Below are 23374 nucleotides of genomic sequence, written 5' to 3'. Positions count from 1 at the left end.
TAATGGTTCCCAATGAAGCTTACCTGAGCAGAGAGTTCCTTTAAGTGACTGTTCTAAGTAGGTGCCTATTACAATCTGTAACACTTTCAGTTCCTGTGCTAAAGAGACAAAATAATACAACCTTTTGGAGATGCTCATTAATTATCAACCTCTAAATAGGCTGAATATGAGCACAAATGTAGGGGAAGACAGCAGAAATCTCAGAACATAAAATATATTTTTAAAAAGAATTTGATCACACATACTCAGGCAATTCATCACTACATAAGTTGTGGGAAGAGCACATTTTCTCATTTTGAAGAAAAAGTAGGATTATACTTAGATAATTTATTACCTTGCAATTGAAATGACAATATTTCACTTTTTCTGAGAAATGCTGTTGCTATATAGGCAGCTACAATAAACACGTGTTTTAAATAATGTTTTGCTCAGAGTGGATACTGCTTCTTCAATTACCTCATATGATTACATTACAAATTTGGCTTCTAAGATTGCAGCAAATAGTAAGTGGTGAGTGATCATTCTCTTCAGAGGACTACTGCATGAACTCTCAGTCCCTCCTAGCTCAGATGTATCAGGTTGTATTTGTGCTAAAGTGATTTGGTCACTCTGGAGCCTACTTCCTTATCTAGCACTCACTTATTTGCCCTGCAGAAGAATAATGCTCTGTCTTCAGTTCATTCATTCTTCAGTGCACGCAAGTAGGCTCCTGCCTCTACTTTTCATGGAATCTGTACCTGCTAAAGTCACTTCCGAAACCTCAAAGCCAATGACTGCTTTTCAGTCTGAATCTTGACTCTTGTTTACTCTAACACATTTGACACTTAATGGTCATTCATTTGGGAGATAGATGCTTGTTAGGGGAGTATTTTGTATAAAGTTTTCTTAAAATGAGATATAAATATATGTGTATAATCAATTATATTAGAATATAACAATTTAGGGGTGCCTGGGTGGCTCAGTGGGTTAAGCCACAGCCTTCAGCTCAGATCATGATCTCAGGGTCCTGGGATCGAGTCCCACATCAGGCTCTCTGCTCAGTGGGGAGCCTGCTTCCCTTCCTCTCTCTCTGCCTGCCTCTCTGCCTGATTGTGATCTCTCTCTGTCAAATAAACAAATAAAATCTTTAAAAAAATTATAGAATATAACAATTTAGTTTAAAAAAAATAAAATGAGTTTTTCCCAAATATCAAAAATACAAAATATACTCTCTCACTTGACTCACTTTCTTCTTGCAATCCATCTTTTTAGAATTATTTTTTTTCCAAGACATAAACCAAATTAGGTCATTTCATTCTTTACTACAAAAATGGATTAATGATAAACTGTAAGAAAAAAGCTCCACAGAGGAGCATTCAACAAATTTTTACATTTGGCATTTAATGTTATCTTCTAGTGCTGACCACTTATACCCTCTAACCTTAGTGGCCCTTTTTCTAATTCCCAAATATATAAAGTGCTTCATTCCTTCCTGCCTGCCTTGGCTGTGTGATCTGTTCATTTTGCCCACACTCCAAATGTGAGGAAAGAAGCAGAAATCCACGAAACAAAGATGGTCCTGTATAAAATCAACTCAAGGAGGCACACACCAAGATACATAATAATTAAGACAGCAAAAAATAGTGATAAACAGAGAATTCTAAAAATAGCAATAGAAAACAGTTACATAAAAGGAAACCCCATAAGGCAATCAGGTGATTTTTCAGCAGAAAGTTTGTAGGCCCAAAGGGAGGGCATAATATATTAAAAGTGGTGAAAGAACAAACAAACTAACCTGTAATCAAGAATACTCTACCCCACAACCGAACCCTACACCTAAAGGAGCTGGAGAAAGACAAAGAAAGAAACCCTAAACCCTAAACCCTAAACCCAGCAGGAGAAGAGAAATCATAAAGATCAGAGCAGAAATCAATGAAACCAAAAAAAGAAACCAAAAAAACAATAGAACAAATCAATGAAACTAGGAGCTGGTTCTTTGAAAGAATTAATAAGATTGATAAACCCCTGACCAGACTTATCAAAAAGAAAAGAAAAAGGACCCAAATAAATAAAATCATGAATGAAAGAGGAGAGATCACAACTAACACCAAAGAAATACAGACAATTATAAGAACATGCTATGAGCAACTCTACGCCAACAAATTTGACAATCTGGAAGAAATGGATGCATTCCTAGAGACATATAAACTACCACAACTGAACCAGGAAGAAACAGAAAGCCTGAACAGACCCATAACCAGTAAGGAGATTGAAACAGTCATCAAAAATCTCCAAACAAAAGCCCAGGGCCAGACAGCTTCCCGGAGGAATTCTACCAAACATTTAAAGAAGAACTAATTCCTATTCTCCTGAAACTGTTCCAAAAAATAGAAATGGAAGGAAAACTTCCAAACTCATTTTATGAGGACAGCATCACCTTGATCCCAAAACCAGACAAGGATCCCATCAAAAAAGAGAACTACAGACCAATATCCTTGATGAACACAGATGCAAAAATTCTCACCAAAATACTAGCCAATAGGATTCATCAGTACATTAAAAGGATTATTCACCACGACCAAGTGGGATTTATTCCAGGGCTGCAAGGTTGGTTCAACATCCGCAAATCAATCAATGTGATACAACACATTAATAAAAAGAAAGAACAAGAACCATATGATTCTCTCCATAGATGCTGAAAAAGCATTTGACAAAGTACAGCATCCCTTCCTGATCAAAACTCTTCAAAGTGTAGGGCTAGAGGGCACATACCTCAAAATTATCAAAGCCATCTATGAAAAACCCACCACAAATATCATTCTCAATGGAGAAAAACTGAAAGCTTTTCCGCTAAGGTCAGGAACACGGCAGGGATGTCCGTTATCACCACTGCTATTCAACATAGTACCAGAAGTCCTAGCCTCAGCAATCAGACAACAAAAGGAAATTAAAGGCATCCAAATCGGCAAAGAAGAAGTCAAACTATCACTCTTTGCAGATGATATGATACTATATGTGGAAAACCCAAAAGACTCCACTCCAAAACTGCTAGAACTTGTACAGGAATTCAGTAAAGTGTCAGGATATAAAATCAATGCACAGAAATCAGTTGCATTTCTCTACACCAACAACAAGACAGAAGAAAGAGAAATTAAGGAGTCAATCCCATTTACAATTGCACCCAAAACTATAAGATACCTAGGAATAAACCTAACCAAAGAGGCAAAGAATCCATACTCAGAAAACTATAAAGTACTCATGAAAGAAATTGAGGAATACACAAAGAAATGGAAAAATGTTCCATGCTCCTGGATTGGAAGAACAAATATTGTGGAAATGTCTATGCTACCTAAAGCAATCTATACATTTAATGCAATCCCTATCAAAATCCCACCCATTTTTTTTTTCAAAGAAGTGGAACAAATAATCCTAAAATTTATATGGAACCAGAAAAGACCTCGAATAGCCAAAGGAATATTGAAAAAGAAAGCCAAAGTTGGTGGCATCACAATTCCGGACTTCAAGCTCTATTACAAAGCTGTCATCATCAAGACAGCATGGTACTGGCACAAAAACAGACACATAGATCAATGGAACAGAATAGAGAGCCCAGAAATAGACCCTCAACTCTGGTCAACTAATCTTCGACAAAGCAGGAAAGAATGTCCAATGGAAAAAAGACAGCCTCTTCAATAAATGGTGTTGGGAAAATTGGACAGCCACATGCAGAAAAATGAAATTGGATCATTTCCTTACACCACACACGAAAATAGACTCAAAATGGATGAAGGTACTCAATGTGAGAAAGGAATCCATCCAAATCCTCGAGGAGAACACAGGCAGCAACCTCTTTGACCTCAGCCGCAGCAACGTCTTCCTAGGAACATCGCCAAGGGCAAAGGAAGCAAGGGCAAAAATGAACTATTGGGATTTCATCAAGATCAAAAGCTTTTGCACAGCCAAGGAAACAGTTAACAAAACCAAAAGACAACTGACAGAATGGGAGAAGATATTTGCAAATGACATAACAGATAAAGGGCTAGTGTCCAAAATCTATAAAGAACTTAGCAAACTCAACACGCAAAGAACAAATAATCCAATCAAGAAATGGGCAGAAGACATGTACAGACATTTCTGCAAAGAAGACATCCGGATGGCCAACAGACACATGAAAAAGTGCTCCATATCACTCGGCATCAGGGAAATACAAATCAAAAGCACAATGAGATACCACCTCACACCAGTCAGAATGGCTAAAATTAACAAGCCAGGAAATGACAGATGCTGGCGAGGATGCGGAGAAAGGGGAACCCTCCTACGCTGTTGGTGGGAATGCAAGCTGGTGCAACCACTCTGGAAAACAGCATAGAGGTTCCTCAAAATGTTGAAAATAGAACTCCCCTATGACCCAGCAATTGCAGTCCTGGGTATTTACCCTAAAGATACAAACGTAGTGGTCCGAAGGGGCACGTGCACCCGAATGTTTATAGCAGCAATGTCTACAATAGCCAAACTATGGAAAGAACCTAAATGTCCATTAACAGGTGAATGGATAAAGAAGATGTGGTATTTATACACAATGGAATACTATGCAGCCTTCAAAAGAAATGAAATCTTGCCATTTGCGACAACGTGGATAGAACTAGAGGGTATCATGCTTAGCGAAATAAGTCAATTGGAGAAAGACAACCATCATATGATCTCCCTCATATGAGGAAGTGGAGATGCAACATGGGGGGGGTTAAGGGGGTAGGAGAAGAATTAATGAAACAAGATGGGATTGGGAGGGAGACAAACCATAAGTGACTCAATCTCACAAAACAAAATGAGGGTTGCTGGGGGGACGGGGGTTGGGAGAGGGGGGTAGGGTTATGGACATTGGGGAGGGTATGTGCTATGGTGAATGCTGTGAAGTGTGTAAACCTGGCGATTCACAGACCTGTACCCCTGGGGATAAAAATATATGTTTATAAAAAAATAAAAAAATTAATTTAAAAAAGTGAGAAACTAAAAAAAAATAATAATAATACTCTATCCATCAAGGCTATCACTGAGCATAGAAGTGATAACAAGCTTCCTGCACATTTAACATTAGTTAAAAGAATTCATAACTACTAAACCAACCTTACAAGAAATGTTAAATGGGATTCTATAAGTGGAAAGGAAAGAGCATAAGCAGGAGTAAGAAAATTAAGAAGCACAGAAAAGATATTAAATAGATCTATAAAAATCAGTTAAGAGATTCACAATACAAAAGGATATAAAGTATGATACCACACACCTAAAATAAAAGAAACGGAGTAAAAATGTAATGCTTTTGGAATGGGTTCAAACTTACGTGACCATCAACTTAATATAGACTGCTATATGCATAAGGTTTTTAAAAATTTTTTTATTTTTTTATTAACATATAATGTATTATTAGCCCCAGGGGTACAGGTCTGTGAACAAGATGTTTTATATAAACATAAGGGTAAGCACAAATCAAAAATCAGAAATAGATATGCAAAAAATAAAGAAAAAGGAGTACAAGTATATCATTAGGGAAATCCAGCAGACTGTGAGAGAAGAAAAAGAACAAGGGTGTCTGGGTAGCTCAGTGGGTTAAGCCTCTGCCTTCAGCTCAGGTCATGATCTCAGCATCCTGGGATGGAGCCCCTCATCAGGCTCTGTGCTCAGTGTGGAGCATGCTTCACCCTCTCTCTCTTCCTGCCTTTCTGCCTACTTGTGATCTCTCTCTCTGTCATATAAATAAATAAAATCTTCTTTTTTAAAAAAAGGAATTAAAAAAAAAGAACAGAGAAGAACTACAAAAATAATCATAAAACAAGTAACAAAATAACAGTAAGTACATACCTATCAGTAATTGTTTTTGAATGTAAATGGACTAAATACTCTAATCAAAAGACAAAGTGTGATGGAATGGATAAAAAAAACAAAACCAAGCTACATGCTACCTACAAGAGACACATTTCAGACCTAAAGATACATGTAGATTAAAAGTGAAAGGATGGAAAAACATTTATCATGAAAATGGAAATGAAAAGAAAGCTGGGGTAACAATACTTATGTCAGAAGAAAAAAATGGAATTTAAAACAAAGACTGTTAATAAGAAACAAAGAACAGTACATAATCACAGAGGGAATAATCCAAAAGGAAGATATAATTGCAAATATTTATGCATCCAATATGAGAGCACATAAATACATAAAGCAACTGTTAAGAACATAAAGGGAGAAATTGATAGTAATGCTATAATAGTAGGATACTTTAACACCCCTCTTACATCAAAGGATATATTACCAAACAGAAAATCAACAACTAAACAGTGGCTTTGAATGACACATTGGACCAGATGAATCTAACAGGTATATTCACAACATTTCATCATAAAACAGCAGAATACACATTTTTTTTTAAGTTCACATGGGACATTTTCCAGAATAGAGTATATGTTAAGTCACAAAACAAGTCTTGGCAAAAACAAAAAGATTAAAGTTTTTCTGACCACAGTGCTATGAAACTAGGAATCACCCAAGAGAAAAAGTCTGGAGGTAAAATACAAATACATGGAGGTAAACAGCATGCTACTAAATTAGAAATGGGTCAACCAAGAAATCAAAGAGGAAATTTAAAGAAATCCCTGTTGATAAATGAAAATGAAAAAAACAGTGGTCCAAAATTTGGGAGATATAGCAAAATGTATTCTAAGAGGGAAGTTTACAGCAATACAGTCTTACCTCGAGAAGCAAGCAAATGTCAAATAAGCTAACTTTAGACCTAAAGGAACTGGGAAAAAGAATAAACAAAATGCAAAACCAGTAAAAGGAAGGAAATAATAAAAATGAGAGCAAAATTAAAGTAAACAGAAACCAAGAAAAACCACAATGAAACAGATCAATGAAACCAGGAGCTGGTTCTTTGAAAAGATCAACAAACTGATAAACCTTTAGCCAGACTTATCAAAAAACAAAAAGAGAAGAGAAGACTCAAACAAAATCAGAAAGGAAAGAGAAGAAACCACAATTGAGATCACAGATATGCAAAGGATTACAAGAGAATATTATGAAAAATTATATGTCAACTGATTGGATAAACTAGAAGAAATGAATAAATTCCTAGAAACATACAAGATCCCAAAACAGAACCAGGAAGACATAGAAAATTTGAAAACATTGATTAACTGTGATGAAAACGAATCCATAATCAAAAAAACTCACCAACAGACAAAAGCCCAGGACCAGATGGTTTCACAGGTGAAACTTACCAAAGTTTAAAGAAGAGTTCATTCCTATTCTTCTCAAATCACTCCAAAAAATTAAAGAGGAACGGAAGCTTCCAAAAATAGTCTTCAAGGCCAACATTACCTTGATACCAAAACCAGATAATGACACTACAAAAAGAGAGTACTACCAATCAACATCCCTAATGAACATAAATGCAGAAATCCTCACAAAATAATAGCAAACCTAATCCAACAAAACATTAAAAAAATCATTCACTACGATCAAGTGTAATTCATTCCTGGGATGCAACCATAGTTCAATATTTGCTAATCAGCATGATACACCCCATCAACAAAAGAAAGGATAAAAACCAAATCAAAAAATTAAGATTTTTACATTTTTTAAATTTTTTGCATGTCTATACACTAATATGACATAGTAGAAAGAAAAAGCAATACAACAATCCCATTCACAATTACACCAAAAAGAATAAAATACATAGGAATAAACTTAACCAAGGCGGTGAGATAACTATACTCTGAAAACTATAAAACACTGAAGGAAATTGAAGATGGCACAAATGGAAAGCTATTCCAATGTTCATGGATGGGAAGAACAAATATTGTTAAAATGTCTATACTACCCAAAGTGATCTACACATCTAATGCAATCCTTATCAAAATACCAACAGAATTTTTCACAGAACTAGAACAATCCTAAAAGTTGTGTGGAATCACAAAAGACCCCAAATAGCCAAACCAATCTTGAAAAAGAGGAAAAAAACTGGAGGTATCACAGTCCCCAATTTCAAGATATACTACATACTATAGTAATCAGAACAGTATGGTACTGGCACAAAAATAGGCACAAAGATCAATGGAACAAAATAGAGACCCCAAAAATAAACCTATTATTGTATGGTCAATTAATCTATGACAAAGGAAGCAAGGATATGCAATGGGAAAAGATAGTCTCTTCACAAAATGGTGGGGAAACTGGACAGCTACATGGAAAAGAATGAAACTGGACTATTTCTCACACCATAAAAAAAAAAAAACTTAAAATGGATTTAAGGCCTAAATCTGAAGCCTGGAATGATAAAAAATCTTAGAAGAGAACACAAGCACTAATTTCTCTGACACTGGGTGTAGCAACTTCTTTCTAGATGTCTCCTGAGGCCAGGGAAACAAAATTAAAAATAATTATGACTACATCAATATAAAAAGCTTTTGCACAAAGGAAACATTCAAATCAAAAAGATAGCCTACTTAATGGGAGAAGATATTTACAAATGACATATCCAAAAAGTGGTTAGTATCCAAAATATATTAAGAACTGAAATTAAAAATTGGGCAGAAGACATAAACACTTCTCCTAAGAAGACATTCAGATGGCCAACAGACACATGAAAAGATGCTCAACATCACTCTTCATCAAGGAAAAGCAAATCAAACCCTCAGTGAGGGGCACCTGGGTGATTCAGTCAGTTGGGTGTCTGCCTTCAGCTCAGGTCATGATCCTGGAGTCCAGAATGGAGCCCACATCGGGCTCCCCGCTCAGAAGGGGAGTCTGCTTCTGGCTCTGCATCTCATCCTGCTTGTACTCTCTCTCTCTCACTCTCTCTCTCTGTGCCAAATAAATAAAATCTTAAAACAACAACAACAACAACAACAAAAACAACAAGATATTGCCTCATAGATGTCAGAATGGCTAAAACCAGAAACACAAAAAACAAGTGTTGGCAAGAATGTGGGAAAAAGAACCATTGTGCACTGTTGGTGGGAATGCTAACTGCTGCAGCCACAGGGGAAAACAGTATGGAGGGTCCTCAAAAATTAAAAATAATTAAAATTATCATATGATCCAGTAATTCTGCTACTGGGTATTTACCCAAAGAATATGAAAACACTAATTTGAAAAGAATATACATCCCTACATTCATTGCAGCATTATTCACACACTTTATTTATTAATTCCTTGTTCTTTCTCCATTACTTTCTCTTCTAGAATTTATATTATTTACAATTTAAGCATCTGTTATTTCCATCTCATTGTATTTTGTGTCTCATTTTTTTTTTCAGAGAACCATTTCTTTAACTTGATATACTAGGTCACTGATCTAGTTCTCAATTCTTAATATTCTCTCTTTCCACTTGCCTACAGAATAATTCGAATCCATTCTAATGATTTTTTTTCATTTTATAAAGTCTTTTTATGCTTTAAATTTTGTAATGTTCTCAGTACTATTTTTGGGCAAACTGTCCGTCATGTTCAGTTCTGTTTTTCACTGAGTCCCCTGTGCCAGGTGCTTTGTTTCACATTTCTTTGACCAAGGGGCGCCTGGATGCATTGATATTGCCCTCTGTCATTTGCCTCACGTTTCTGTTCAGACTTGGCAGGCAGGTGAGGCTGCAAACATCTCTCTGGCAGCAGCACACCTGTGGGGTAGGAACAGGTGTCCCCACCACTGCACGCCAGTGCTGTGTTCATCTGTAAGCTGTCAGGCCTTTGCTGAGGCACTTGAAGACCTTTTGTTCCAGAATCTTTTTGGTGACAAACATTAGCATTCCTTAGCCTCAACACAGGAACAGTTTGTCTCCTTATACAAGCTCTCCTGTCATTCCTCTGGGACGTGAAAATATTCTCCCCAGTTTGCCACTTGCCTACTTCAGCAATTTCATTTTTCCCTCTTTCCCTCACCCACCTCTTTCCTAGAATACCATTATTTCTGATGGAAGGAATTACTTTTACTCCATTGTGGAGGTTGTTTCTAAAACAACCCCAGTGACGACTTCTTCCTGCTATCTCTGCCCTCTTCCTTGAATGGGCACAGGACCTAGTGATTTGCTTCTAAGGGACAGAATATAACAAAAATCTTACAAGAGACCATGAGCCAGAAGATAGTTAAATCACACCCAATTCCTGACCCACAGAAACTCAGACACAAATGTTTTAAGCAACTAAGTTTTGGGATAATTTGTCTGCAACAATAGGTAATTAACATGTCATCTTTACTATCATATCTTATCTCCATCCTCTTCTATCCCAGAGCACCTATGCTCCAGGTAGATGGAATTTTCTCTTTAGGGCTCACTTATTCACATGTCTATGGTTTTATACATATATTTCCCTTTTATACTGCCAACACTTATTTGATCTGGTAAATTAAAGCATAAATTGAGACCTGATCACATTATTTCCTTGTCTATGATCCATTCTCTGATTATGTAAGCAAATTTTATTGCCCACACCTTATGTATGCTTTTACTCTGCTTTTCATACAGATTAACAATCACTAGCTTTGGCCCAGTCTGTATCCTCCGTACCTAATAGACCAAAAGCCTTGGTTTTCTTGAATTAAGTTGAGCCCCCTCCTCTCATAAAGTGTTTTTCATGTCCTATTCACCCCAGCTGCAAAGCTTCACTGGTATTGAGTTAAAAGTGGGTTTGCTGAGAAATAACCACTCTTGCCTTTCTTAACCAAATTTTTAGGGTGTTTTTATTTCTATTTGTGCCAGCTGATATTTTGCTTTGAAAGCCTGTATATTCCGTGTTTGAAATTGCACTGCTTTCCACTTGCAACATTTTTCTCTTAGGTGTCAGAGCATCTCCACAACTCCAACATACTTAGGAAAGTTTTTTTTCTTTTCCTCATTAGTTGCTTTGAGACAGATTTCTTTAGAGACTGATTTCCCTCCTGCACAGCAATATTAAAGGGAAACCATTTCTTCAAATTCCCTTATTAATTTCAACATAAGCAAGTAATAAATGCAGAATGTAAAATGTGAAGAATGAACAAATTCATCTTACTTGCATATTTGCTTATAGACTTTTGGAAGAATAATAAATATAAACATGCTTTTGATAATCAAAAAAGTGATCTAACTTTCCCTTATGTTTCTGAAAGCTTTGCATTTCATATTTAGAAAAGAATCAAAAGACATGGGAGTTGTATGTAAGTGACGAATCAATATATTGCATACCTGAAATTAATGTTATGCTAATGTTAACTGACTAGAACATTAGTTCTAGTTTTATTTAAATAAATAAATAAATAAAACTTGAAACAAACAAAAAGAATATTAACACTTCTCCAAAACAAAGTACAACTTAAGAATTAAAAAAGACATGGGAGGAGGCCGGAAGTATTGGTTTTAGGGAGTCTGGGGGTAGAAGAGTTGATAGCAGCAGCCAGGGCAGCGAGGGGGTTACCCAAGTGCTTGGATTCTCGCGGCTGTGCAGGGATTTAAACGCCACCATGTCGAGCAAAAGGGCAAAGACCAAGACCACCAAGAAGCGCCCCCAGCGCGCAACATCCAACGTATTTGCCATGTTTGATCAGTCACAGATTCAGGAATTCAAAGAGGCCTTCAACATGATTGATCAGAACAGAGATGGTTTCATTGACAAGGAAGATTTGCATGATATGCTTGCCTCCTTAGGAAAAAATCCAACTGATGAGTATCTGGATGCCATGATGAATGAGGCTCCTGGGCCCATAAATTTTACCATGTTTCTCACTATGTTTGGTGAAAAGTTAAATGGCACAGATCCGGAAGATGTCATCAGAAATGCTTTCGCTTGCTTTGATGAAGAAGCAACTGGCACCATCCAGGAAGATTACCTGAGAGAGCTGCTGACAACCATGGGAGATCGGTTTACAGACGAGGAGGTGGATGAGCTGTACAGAGAAGCGCCTATCGACAAAAAGGGAAATTTCAATTATATTGAGTTCACACGCATCCTTAAACATGGAGCAAAAGACAAAGATGACTGAAAAGAACTTCAGATTCCAGCCAAACGTTCCTTGTTGCCACTTTGGGTATTTCTGAGACTTTCTCTTAGAGTCTGTTGCATGCCCTGAGCTTTGCAGCTTTTGCCTTTCTTGTTGTATTTATTCTCAGCCATTTTGGGCACATGCATCTCTATAATCAGACTGGAAATGGGATTTTTTATGATTTTCAGAATAGAAAAAGGGCAATTTAACTTACCAGCCCCCTCCCAAAATAACTGCAGTCTACACAGAGTCAGTATATTTTTTCAGAGAAAGTTATTCACTCAATTTTTTCTGAACCAAATTAAACTTTATGATAAAAAACTTACTTGTTTAAAACTTATTTACCAAAATAGGCTTTTGTTAGTTGCATCTTCTAAGGAAGGGTAAATGAGACAAATCCTAGAAAATTATATGGTTGTTAGACCTCTCCATTATTCCTTCCAGTTTCCCTAACAATCCTCTCTCTACTATATATTCCTCCCCCTCCCAAAGAAATCCAGTCTTAACTGCCTTAACCGGGGTTCCTGTACTTTGTCTTTCAGTTTTAAAAATAATTTTCTATAGAATTTGCATAGACATGCTAGCTTTGGTAGCTTTAAACCCTAAAATTTAACATACCTGTCAACATCCCTCCTTATCTGTTGTAAGCTTTTGTGCATTACTTGATGTCATTTAAAATTAGACCAGGCCACGTAATTTTAATTTGTCCTAATTTTTAAACTATTTTAGGCCCAAAAGTTTCTATGGAATGTTTCTTACCAAAAAGATTTTTTTGTATTGTATTTCAAAATGTTGGAAATACAATCCAGTATTTTTTATTGCAAAAAAAAAAAAAAAAAAAAAAAAAAGACATGGGAACACTGCCTTCCTGACTTTGCTAAATAAAAAATAATTTTTGGATTTAATTATACTCACTGCTCTGTTTTTTTTTAATCTTTATATCACTGTATATATCTATTACAAGAAAAATGTTGTGTAGCAAACTATATAACCTTAGAGGGCTGTAATAATTTTTGTCCCTCTAAAGGTTATTGGAAAATCTGCTAATTTGAACTTCGTTTGGTGGGGCTCCCATAGTCATCTTTGGTCAGCTAACCATAGTCATTTTTGGTCAGTTCCCATAGTCAGCTTTGGTCAGGTTGGCTTTGCTACTCTTTACTGGGCTTATTTTACATGTCTGACCTTTGATTGGAAAAATGGGATGATTCAGCTCTGCCTCCATGTGTATCTAGAAGTCTGATCCTCTAGCAGGCTAGCTGGGGCTTAGGCATGTTCTCGTGATAAAAGCAGAGGAGTAAGAGAGAGTGTAAGTTACAAGACCTCAAGTCTTGGAGTGCCATCACTTCATATTGACAAATAACAAGTCACCAGCACAATGCTTAGAGAAAGTCTCTACCTCTTTCTGAGAGAATCTCCAAGTTCATATACAAAGGGCACCGATACAGAGAGGAATAAAGAATTACACTCATTTTTTGCAATCAATCTATTAAAATATGTCTACTTTTTAAGGGATTTTAAAGCATTAAGGAATTATAAACTCAGTGGGTAAAATATTTAATTATATTCCAATCAATGTTTCTGGAGAAACATTTTAGAGAAATTAAAATTATAAGGTCATTAGTCTGTGTTTTATTATTTTATGGGTAGGGAGAAAACTTTGGGGGTATTTTAAGTATATAAAGATCCCTAAGACAGACTTTTTTCTAAGAACACATTTGTAATCCTACTCAAAAGAGAAATTGTGATTTTTTAAAAAGATTTTATTTATTTATTTGTCAGAGAGAGAGAGAGCGAGAGCGAGGGAGAACACAAACAGGCAGAGTGGCAGGCAGAGGCACAGAGAGAAGCAGGCTCCCCACTGAGCAAGGAGCCCGATGCGGGACTCGATCCCAGGACCCTGGGATCATGACCTGAGCCGAAGGCAGCGGCTTAACCAACTGAGCCATCCAGGCGTCCCAGAAATTGTGATATTTTTAAAAAGTTTTCCTTGGTCTTCATGAAAAAGTAAAACAAAAAAAAAATTGATTTAATTAATGTTACCCCAAATCTTCACATAGTGGTGCTTCTCTTCCTAAAAACAAAGCTAATTAAACCTACTAGCTACTACAATATGTAGCCTTAAACATAAAGTACACTTGGAGAAGTTAAATTATTATGACTCCTGGAATGACTCTAGGAAGGAGCACCTATAAACAAAAACAAAAACAAAAACTTAGGTACCAAACAGTTCCAAACAGGTTATCTGATGCCTAGTAATTTTGTTTGGATTTTGGCAAGACCATAGTCTTACCAAAGGCTTGCAGAAAACTGCATTTACAAGTTTTAATAATAATTCCTTAATGCATTAATCCTTACTATATGCCAGGCATTGTTACACATATTTTATGTGCATTAATTCCCCAAATTTCTTTGAAGTAGGATGGTTACCTACATTTCACCCGGCACAATGGAGGCACAGAGATATTAGGTGGCCTACCAAAAGTCACACAACTAGGAGATGATGGAACCAGAATCTGAACTCAGGTAGTATAGCTATACTCTTAACCACTGTGTCAGTTTGCCTGGTAATAGATTAGCACCATTCTTACCCTTGTCTATATTCTTCCGTTATCACAAGAACTAGAAACCAAGAAATTTCTTTTGCCCTAGGTTAGGTCCAGTAGTGAAAGGCATTACATGAGATTTGGAAGGTGGAGGAGAGACAGAAATCTAAATTTGCTCCTCAACCAATAACAGGTTCCTGTATGGGCTGCAGCAGATACAAGTCTTTCACTAACCTCTGAGTGCTCTCTAAATTGTGAATTTCAGCTTTGCAGTCAGATAAGATCTTTGCTTCTACACCTTCCTGATTTTCAGAAGTCTGATAGAGAACAGAGCCAGTAGCAGCTTTCCCTGATTATTGATTCTCCAGTACAAAATCTGATGCTTTTGTGAACATAAAATTCCCTGAATTAAATGCTTTTCTCCTCTTGGGAGACTATTCTTTTGATGGAACCATGACTGGCCATTATGTTAACTATCTAAGTGGTTTGAGGAAATACAAGTTCAAAAATGGCAATCAAACATTGGTTATTTAACACAGTTTGATTAAATGATGACCTCACTACCATTGGAAAATGGAATACTCGTAACCTATAGCCTATAGTAACAAACAAGTTAAATTATCACAGGTGTTTGAATGGAATGAAGTGTCTACTGAAGACAAGATTTAGAATGTCCAAGCAGCTGCTGTATTAGGGCTTTGTGGTAGAATTATGATTAAAAGGACTCAGGTGATCTGGTTTCCGACTTCTTTGGAACCACATAACAAAAAGTGAATGCTCCTCTCCTAATATTGGAAGCATGTTTAATTTGGTAGTAAGAACTGTTGACTCACAGAGATCACTGCAAAAGGTTATTGACTTGAGCTAAAGTAGTTCAACTTTTTAAAGTCATATTTTAGGAATGAAGATAGGATACCTGCCTCAAATCATTACAATGGAAAACCATAATCTTTCACCCATTTTCCAGACCAGAACCAGATTACAGACTCAAAGTATCTCAAATAAATGGAAAGTTGGATTCACTTGAATAAGTATTATGTATCACTACCTCAAATATTTTCATAAACATCTTAATAAGGGAAACTGCAGTTAATTGTAAAGATAATGATTCTCTAATTATCAAGGTGATGATTCTCTCGGCAAAAAAATAACCAGATCTTCTGGGATTTCTTGTATTATTAAAATGTGGGTTCCCTGGGGCACCTGGGTGGCTCAGTGGGTTAAAGTCTCTGCCTTTGGCTCGGGTCATGATCTCAGGGTCCTGGGATAGAGCCCCATATCTGGCTCTGTGCTCAGAGGGGAGCCTGCTTCCCCCTTTCTCTCTGCCTGCCTCTCTGCCTACTCATGATTTCTGTCTATCAAACAAATAAAAATTTTAAAAAATCTTTAAAAAAAAAGGGGGTTCCCAAAATGGTAATGTAAATCACAGGTCATAGTTGAGATTTGGAGAGGTTCAGGTGATAATGGGATATCAGCCTGGGTCTCTCTTATAATGGGTCTGCAAACACACAATGGCTCTTTTCTCCCCGCAATTACTACATATAAATTTGGAATAGTTGTGCTCAGTAGTTGGAATCTTGGTTCCCTGATCCATAGAGTTACTGATATTAGGGTAGGAATAGCCAAGTTTACGACCCTGTAACTTCCTCTTCTCAGCAAAGATGACAAACCAAAACCAATTACCAAATCCCTGGAAGCAAGGTAAATATTGGTGCCACTATCCCAGATCTCAAAGACACAGAGTTGTTCATTCTAACATTCAAGTTTACCTATTTGTGATGTAAAGAAGACAGATGGCTATCAAGTTTTTTAAATAATAATAGGTGTTAGTGAGGTTGTGGAGAAATTGCAACTCTTGTACACTGTTGGTGGGAATATAAATGGGTGCAGCCACTATGGAAAACATAAGGAACTATAGAAATTTTGGGATTGTTTGTTCTAACTCTGTAAAAATTTCTGGTGATATTTTGATGTGAGTGCATTAAATGTGTAGATTGCTTTGGGTAGGATAGACATCTTTTTTTTAATATTTTATTTATTTATTTGACACAGAGAGAGAGATCACAAGTAGGTAGAGAGAGAGATGGGGAAGCAGTCTCTCTGCTCAGCAGAGAGACCGATGCAGGGTTCCATCCCAGGACCTTGAGATCATGACCTGAGCCGAAGGCAGAGGCTTAACCCACTGAGCTACTCAGGTGTCTTAGGATAGACATTTTAACAATATTTTTTCTTTCAGCCCATGAACATGGGATGTTTTTCCATTTCTTTGTCTCATCTTCAGTTTCTTTCATAAGTGTTTTATAGTTTTCAGGGTACAGGTCTTTTACCTCTTAGATTAACTTGACTCCTAGGATCTTATGGTTTTGGGTGCAGTTGTAAAGGGGAATGATTCCTTGATTTCTCTTTCCACTGCTTCATTAGTGGTGTATAGAAAGAAATGCAACAGATTTCTGTACATTGATTTTGTTTCCTGCAACTTCACTGAATTCATCTATCAGTTCTAGCAAATTTTTGGTAGAGTCTTCCAGGTTTTCTATATAGAGCATCATGTCATCTGCAAATAGTGAAAGTTTTGAATTCTTTGCTGATTTAAAAGCCTTTTATTTCCTTATTTCCTTTTGTTGTCTAATTGCTGAGGCTAGAACTTCCAGTACAGTGTTAAATAACAGTCCTGAGAGTGGACATCCCTTTCTTGTTCCTGAGTGTAGAGGAAAGGTTCTCAGTTTTCCTCCATTGAAGATGATATTAGCTGTGGGGTTTTTGTATATTGTATTTATGATGCTGAGTTATGTTGCCTCTATTCTTATTTTGTTGATGCTTTTTATCAAATAAAGTGGCCTGAATAACAAAAGCAATCTTGTTAAAAAAGTAAAGCCAGAGGCATCACAATGTCTGGACTTCAAGGTATATTAAAAAGCTCTAGTGATCAAACAGTATGGTACTGACACAAATACGGACACATAGATCAATGGAACAGAATTGGACCTTCAACTCTATGGTCAACAAATCTTTGACAAAACAGGAAAGACTATCCAATGGAAAAAAGACAGTCTCTTCAACAAATGGTGTTGGGTGTTAGGAAAACTTGACAGCAACATGTGAAAGAATGAATCTGGACCATTTGCTTACACCATAAACAAAAATTCAAAATGGATGAAAGACCTAATATGAGAAAGGAAACCATCAAAATTCTAGAGGAGAACACAAGTAACCTTTTTGACATCGGCCATAGCAACTTCTTACCAGATAGGTCTCTTGAGGCAAGGGAAACAAAAGCAAAAATAAATTATTGGGACTTCATCGAGATAAGAATCTTCTGCAAAGCAAAAGAAGCAATCAACAAAATTAAGAGTCATCTATCAGAATGGGAGAAGATATTTGCAAATGGCATATCTGATAAGGTGTTACTATCCAAAACATATAAAGAACTTATAAAATTTAATACCCAAAACACAAATAATTCAGTTGAAAAATGGGCAGAAGACATGCATAGACATTTTCCCAAAGAAGACATCCAGATGGCTAACAGACACATGAAAAGAGGCTCAACATCACTCATCATCAGGGAAATAGAAATCAAAGCTACAATGAGATGTTAGCTCACACTTGTCAGAATGATTAAATTGACAAGTCATGAAGCAACAGGTGTTGGCAAGGATGTAGAGAAGGGGAACCCTCTTACATTATTGGTCAGAATGTAAGCTGGTGCAACTACTCTGGAAAAGAGTATGGACATTCCTCTAAAAGTTAAAACTAGAACTAACCTATTATCCAGCAATTGTATTACTAGATATTTACCCAAAGAATATAAAAATAATAATTTGATGGGTTACATGCACCCCAATGTTTTTTAGCAGCATTATCAAAAGTAGTCAAATTACAGAAAGATCCCAAATGCCCACTGACTGATAAATGGATAAAGAAGTGGCACGTGCATGCACGCGCGCGCGTGCGCACGCACACACACACACACACACAGGAATATCACTCAGCCATCAAAAAGAATGAAATCTTGCCATTTGTGATGAGATGGATGGAGATAGAGACTATTATGCTAGGCAGAATAAGTCAGAGAAAGACAAATACTGTATGATTTCACTCATATGTGGAATTGAAGAAACATAACATATGAACATAGAGGAAAAAGAGAGAGGAAAACCATAAAGTTGACTCTTAACTCTGGAGAACAAATTGAGGATTGCTGGAAGGGAGGTGGGCAGGAGGATAGGTTAAATAGGTAATGGCTATTAAGGAGGACACTTGTGATAAGCATTGGGTATTGCTTTTAAGTGATGAATCACTAAATCCTACACATGAAACAAATATTACACTGTATGTTAACTAACTGGAATTTAGATAAAAATTTGGAAGATAAAAAACCACAGGGCTTCCTCAAAAAGTTAAAAATAGAACTTCTATATGATCCAGCTATCTGATATATCCAAATGAATTGAAATTCAGATCTTAAAGAGATATCTGCACTCCAATGTTCACTGCAGTATCATTCATAATAGTTGAAATATAGAAGCAACCCAATTGTCCAACAAAAGATGAAAGGATAAAGAAAATATGGTATATACATATGAGGTAATATTATTCATCTGAAAATAGGATAAACTCTTGCTATTTTTGACAACATGTTTGGAGCTATAGGACATTATATTAAGTGAAATAACCCAGTCACAGAAGGATAAATATTACAAGAGGTATCAAAAACAGTCAAACTCATAGAAGCAAAGAATATAATAGTGGTTGCCAGGAGCTAGGGAATGAAGGAAATGGGAAGTTAGTATTCAATGGATATAAAGTTTGCTATGCTAGATGAATAAATTCCAGAGATCTGCTATACAACATAGTACGTATCGTTAACACACATTTCAAAATTTGTTAAAGGAATTGATATTATGTTAAGTGTTCTTACCACAAAATAAAACCAAAACAAAGAAATACAAGGAAACTGGGGTGTGTTGGATAGGTCTACTACCTTGATTGTGTTGATGGTAGCATAAATGTACAGTGTATATCCAAACTGATCAAATTGTGTGCATTGGATATGTATGGTTCTCTATATATCAATTATACACAAATCTAAAATAGATTTTTCTTAAGTGGAGAAAAAAAGAAGACAGATCTTAGAGAATGAGAGTCTTATTGTAATCTAAGTCCAGTATTGATTCTCATTGAGTTTACTATTCCAGAAGTACACATATTACGGGTATGGGAATGAATCAGCAAACCCCCTGGAACCTGATATGCAGCTCTTTGTCTGAAAAATCTCTTCATCTATGCCATGGCCAAAGACTACAATAAAACTAATTTGCTTTCACTGTGCAGAGACAATAATACATCTTCATTCCTTTATCTCAAGTCTATGTTGAACTATGTAAATTCTTCAGTTCTGTTTCATAACCTAGCTTTCAGGCTACCTTGTTCACATTCTAGTTACCAGTCTACTAAAATGATGAAATAATATTAATCAGAGCTGGTGAACAGAAATTAATTAATAGAGTAGATGCCTTGATAAGACATAAAGGTGTCAGAGGGTAGGAGATAATCTCCACAAAAATTCAAGTACCTGCCACCTTAATGAAGTTTTTAGGGGAATAATGATCCAAAAGGAAGTTTCTTCATCTTGAATCCTTCAACAACTAAAAAGCATAGCACTTGATGAGCCCATCTGACCTCTCTAAACAATATTGACTACGGATTACTGATGTATTTGCTAAATAAACCTTACAGTTGTTAAATTCTAGCAGAGCCCAGAGCAATGGAAGGTTTTTGCAGCAGATTAAGGCAGTGGTGTAAGCTGCTGTGCCAAATGGCCTTAAGTTAACAGAGATCCAGTTGTGTTTGAAAGATCTGTGACAGGAAGGGATGACGAATGGAAATTCAGGCAAAACTAGGGTGAGAAAAACAGAGCCAGGTGTAAGGGTTTTGCGGCATGTACATATTCTCCTTTGAAACTGGCAAATGACCTTTTCAAAAATAGTTTCTATCTTGTCACTGTGCTTAGATTGAGACATAACTCCTGACAATGCAAGAATAAATGACCTGTGGCCTGATTTGTGCTCTGGGTATTTTCTGATCTACCAAACTTGTTGAATTGGCATATACATGACCAGACTTGAATAGGTCCTGAAATTACAAATGAGTTATACAAGTAAGCTCCCACAACTTTCACATCTACTTTTGCTCTCTATCTACACCGAAGGCATCTTGCAGAATTCCTTATGAAAAGTTGAATGGTTCCATAGGATGTGGACACAAACCAGAAAAAGACAGCCTAGGAGTGGCTCTGAGGAACTCCAGGAAAAGGAAACCTTCCTTTTCCTGGATAGAAAATCAATTCGTAATTTTGTTGTGTAGTTTATCTGCCATGAGAGATTTCAAAGATATGAGTGTATAGTGATGAATTATCAATGACTAATGGACCAATACTGGATTACTGGTGGTATGGGCCCTGGGAATGAAATACATAGATCAGGCAATTTAAATAAACACAGGTGGAGTGCCTGGGTGGCTCAGTTGGTGAAGCATCTGCCTTCACCTCAGGTAGTGATCCCAGGTTCCTGGGATCAAGCCCCGCGTCTGGCTCCCTGCTCAGTGGAGTCTGCTTCTCCCTCTCTCTCTGCTCCTGCCTGTGTGCTCTCTCTCGCATGATCACTCTCTCAAATAAATAAATAAAATATTTTTTAAAAATAAATGAATACAAGTTTGTGAAGTCATGTTTCATGTGAATCCCCACCAAATGGAGACTCTCTATACTGAGGTATATGATATGACCTATTCCAGGTAGTTACCCAGTCTCTTTCCCAAACTACCCTGTGCTTAGTTAAGTGGTTTATCAATAGAATATCATTGAATATTATATATGAGTTCAATAACCCTTATATATGGGTTCAATGAGTTTTCCTTTTTGATGCAATAGCTAACACCATTGCAATAAGATTTGTTCCTTACTAAAATAGACTCTTACTATGGATATCAATTTATCTTTTCTCCTGCGATACTTTTGTCATAGTATTATCTAACAGTTATTAAATACATGAGTCACTTCCATAGCACACTGCCCATTGTGCTTCTGCTCCAGACATATTTTACAGAAAAATAAGGAAAGCAATCACATGGTATCCAGTAGGTCCAATGGTCTTTTCATGGAATCTGTCGCTCAGGAACAATGGATGACTTCATAGAACAGTCAACTAGCTCCTTGGGAAACTCTTTTCAGACTGAAGCCAATCCTACAAATTGCTCTATTTCTTCTGAAACACAACCATTTATGCTGTGTATTTCCCATAACAGAATACACAGGCCTTTCCCATAACAGAATACCAGAGTACAGGAGTAGTTTCTTTCCCTAGTACTCATAGTAATCCAACAAAAAAATTTTCCATCCCAGTCCTACATCTTTAAACATTTCTGGTTTAACTTTTTTGTTCCTAATGAAGAGTGCCATCACCAGAGAACATAAAAATAGCTCCAATGAATGGGTAGTTGAGAACTCATTTAACTTGTCATAGTGTCATTTAACCAGGAGGCAAAGAAGGAGATTACTGTACCATTTGAAGGGATTTATCAGATTATTATGGGGATGTAGGGTTGTTGTTACATACAATGAAAGTATGTCTAGATTCTAGAAGACTTTCTTAATACTTCCATATCCAGTGCTAAAACTAAATGGAATCTACAACAACCCAGTACAGGTGGGATATCAAGAATGAAAGTTTGGATCAGTCAGCTTGGTAAAGAACAAAATCAATAAACATCCCTACTGAGATCAAACTGACAATGAATAAGTAGTGAATGAAGTCACAAATACCAATTCTAATCTATTAGATTAATATAGATACATGTATTAATATAATGATAGATAATATGATATGATAGATAATATCTAATCTAATCTATTCTATTAGATTAATATAATTAATATACCCTTCATTCAATATACTTAGTAATACTAAGTACATAAATGAAGGGTATATTAATTATGAGTATTTTCATTTTGCTTTCTTAGGTAATATCTGTGTAGTGCATAATATTCTTTCTCTTTTATTTTATACCTTCTTTCTCTTCTACTAGTATAACATACAATGCATGTTGGTAGTGGTTAAAATTATAATTAGTCTTCAGATTACTGGATATACAAGGAGGATTATGACAGAGGAATGAGCACCACACAGAAATGGATAAAGTGATAGGTTTCCTATATTTGGAAAGAGGGTAAGCACGTCTTCAATTCCATGAGAGAGATTTTCACCAATTTAGATAGAAGACTGATGCTGTTAATCTTGCAGTTTGGAAGTTCAACATGCATAGAAAGATGTGTAAGAATGCTGAGTAGCCAAAATAATAGACTATCCCACATGGCTATTGCCAACTCATCAGCATTCCCATATCCTTCACTGCATTTCTTTGTACCTAACCTTGCCAGCAGAGCTCCATGTTAGACACTGACAACAAGAGCTACTCAAATGAAGTTGGGAGGACAGAAGAGAGAAGTGATACTATTGCTCCTCTGACAGCAGAGGGAAGTAGCATATGTTTTGGTGGACTCACAGCGTTCTTGCAAGCCACCCACCCTCTATAACAGGGAGCTTTGATAACTGGTAGTAGTTTCTTATGTGTCCTGAAAATTCCTGATTCTTTAAAATTTTGGAATAAGCCTGAGATTCAGCAGTAGCTTTCCTTGACTTTCATTCCACCAGTTCTCCCAACAATTTTGCAAGCATCTAGTTATCTATATTAATCTCTTCTTGCTCAAATCTGTTTTTAAAATTTAAATTCAATTAATTAACATATAGTGTATTATTAGTTTCAGAGGTAGGGTTCAGTGATTCACCAGGCT

The 23374-nt window shown here is 36.4% G+C and overlaps 2 protein-coding genes across 2 annotated transcripts in view; one reads left to right on the top strand and one right to left on the bottom strand.

Annotated features, from left to right (window-relative positions):
* Nucleotides 1–23374, bottom strand: part of NPFFR2 (neuropeptide FF receptor 2) — a 99323-nt gene that overhangs the window by 53227 nt on the left and 22722 nt on the right. The window lies entirely within an intron of this gene.
* Nucleotides 11417–12308, top strand: LOC125093806 (myosin regulatory light polypeptide 9). The gene has a single exon (XM_047719489.1). The coding sequence runs from the start codon at nt 11465–11467 to the stop codon at nt 11981–11983; it is 519 nt and encodes a 172-aa protein (XP_047575445.1). The 5' UTR covers nt 11417–11464; the 3' UTR covers nt 11984–12308.

Source organism: Lutra lutra, chromosome 2 (genome assembly GCF_902655055.1).
Source record: "Lutra lutra chromosome 2, mLutLut1.2, whole genome shotgun sequence".
NCBI lineage: Eukaryota > Metazoa > Chordata > Mammalia > Carnivora > Mustelidae > Lutra > Lutra lutra.
The sequence above is the reverse complement of the archived record's forward strand: the minus strand, read 5'-3'. Positions and strand labels throughout refer to the sequence as shown.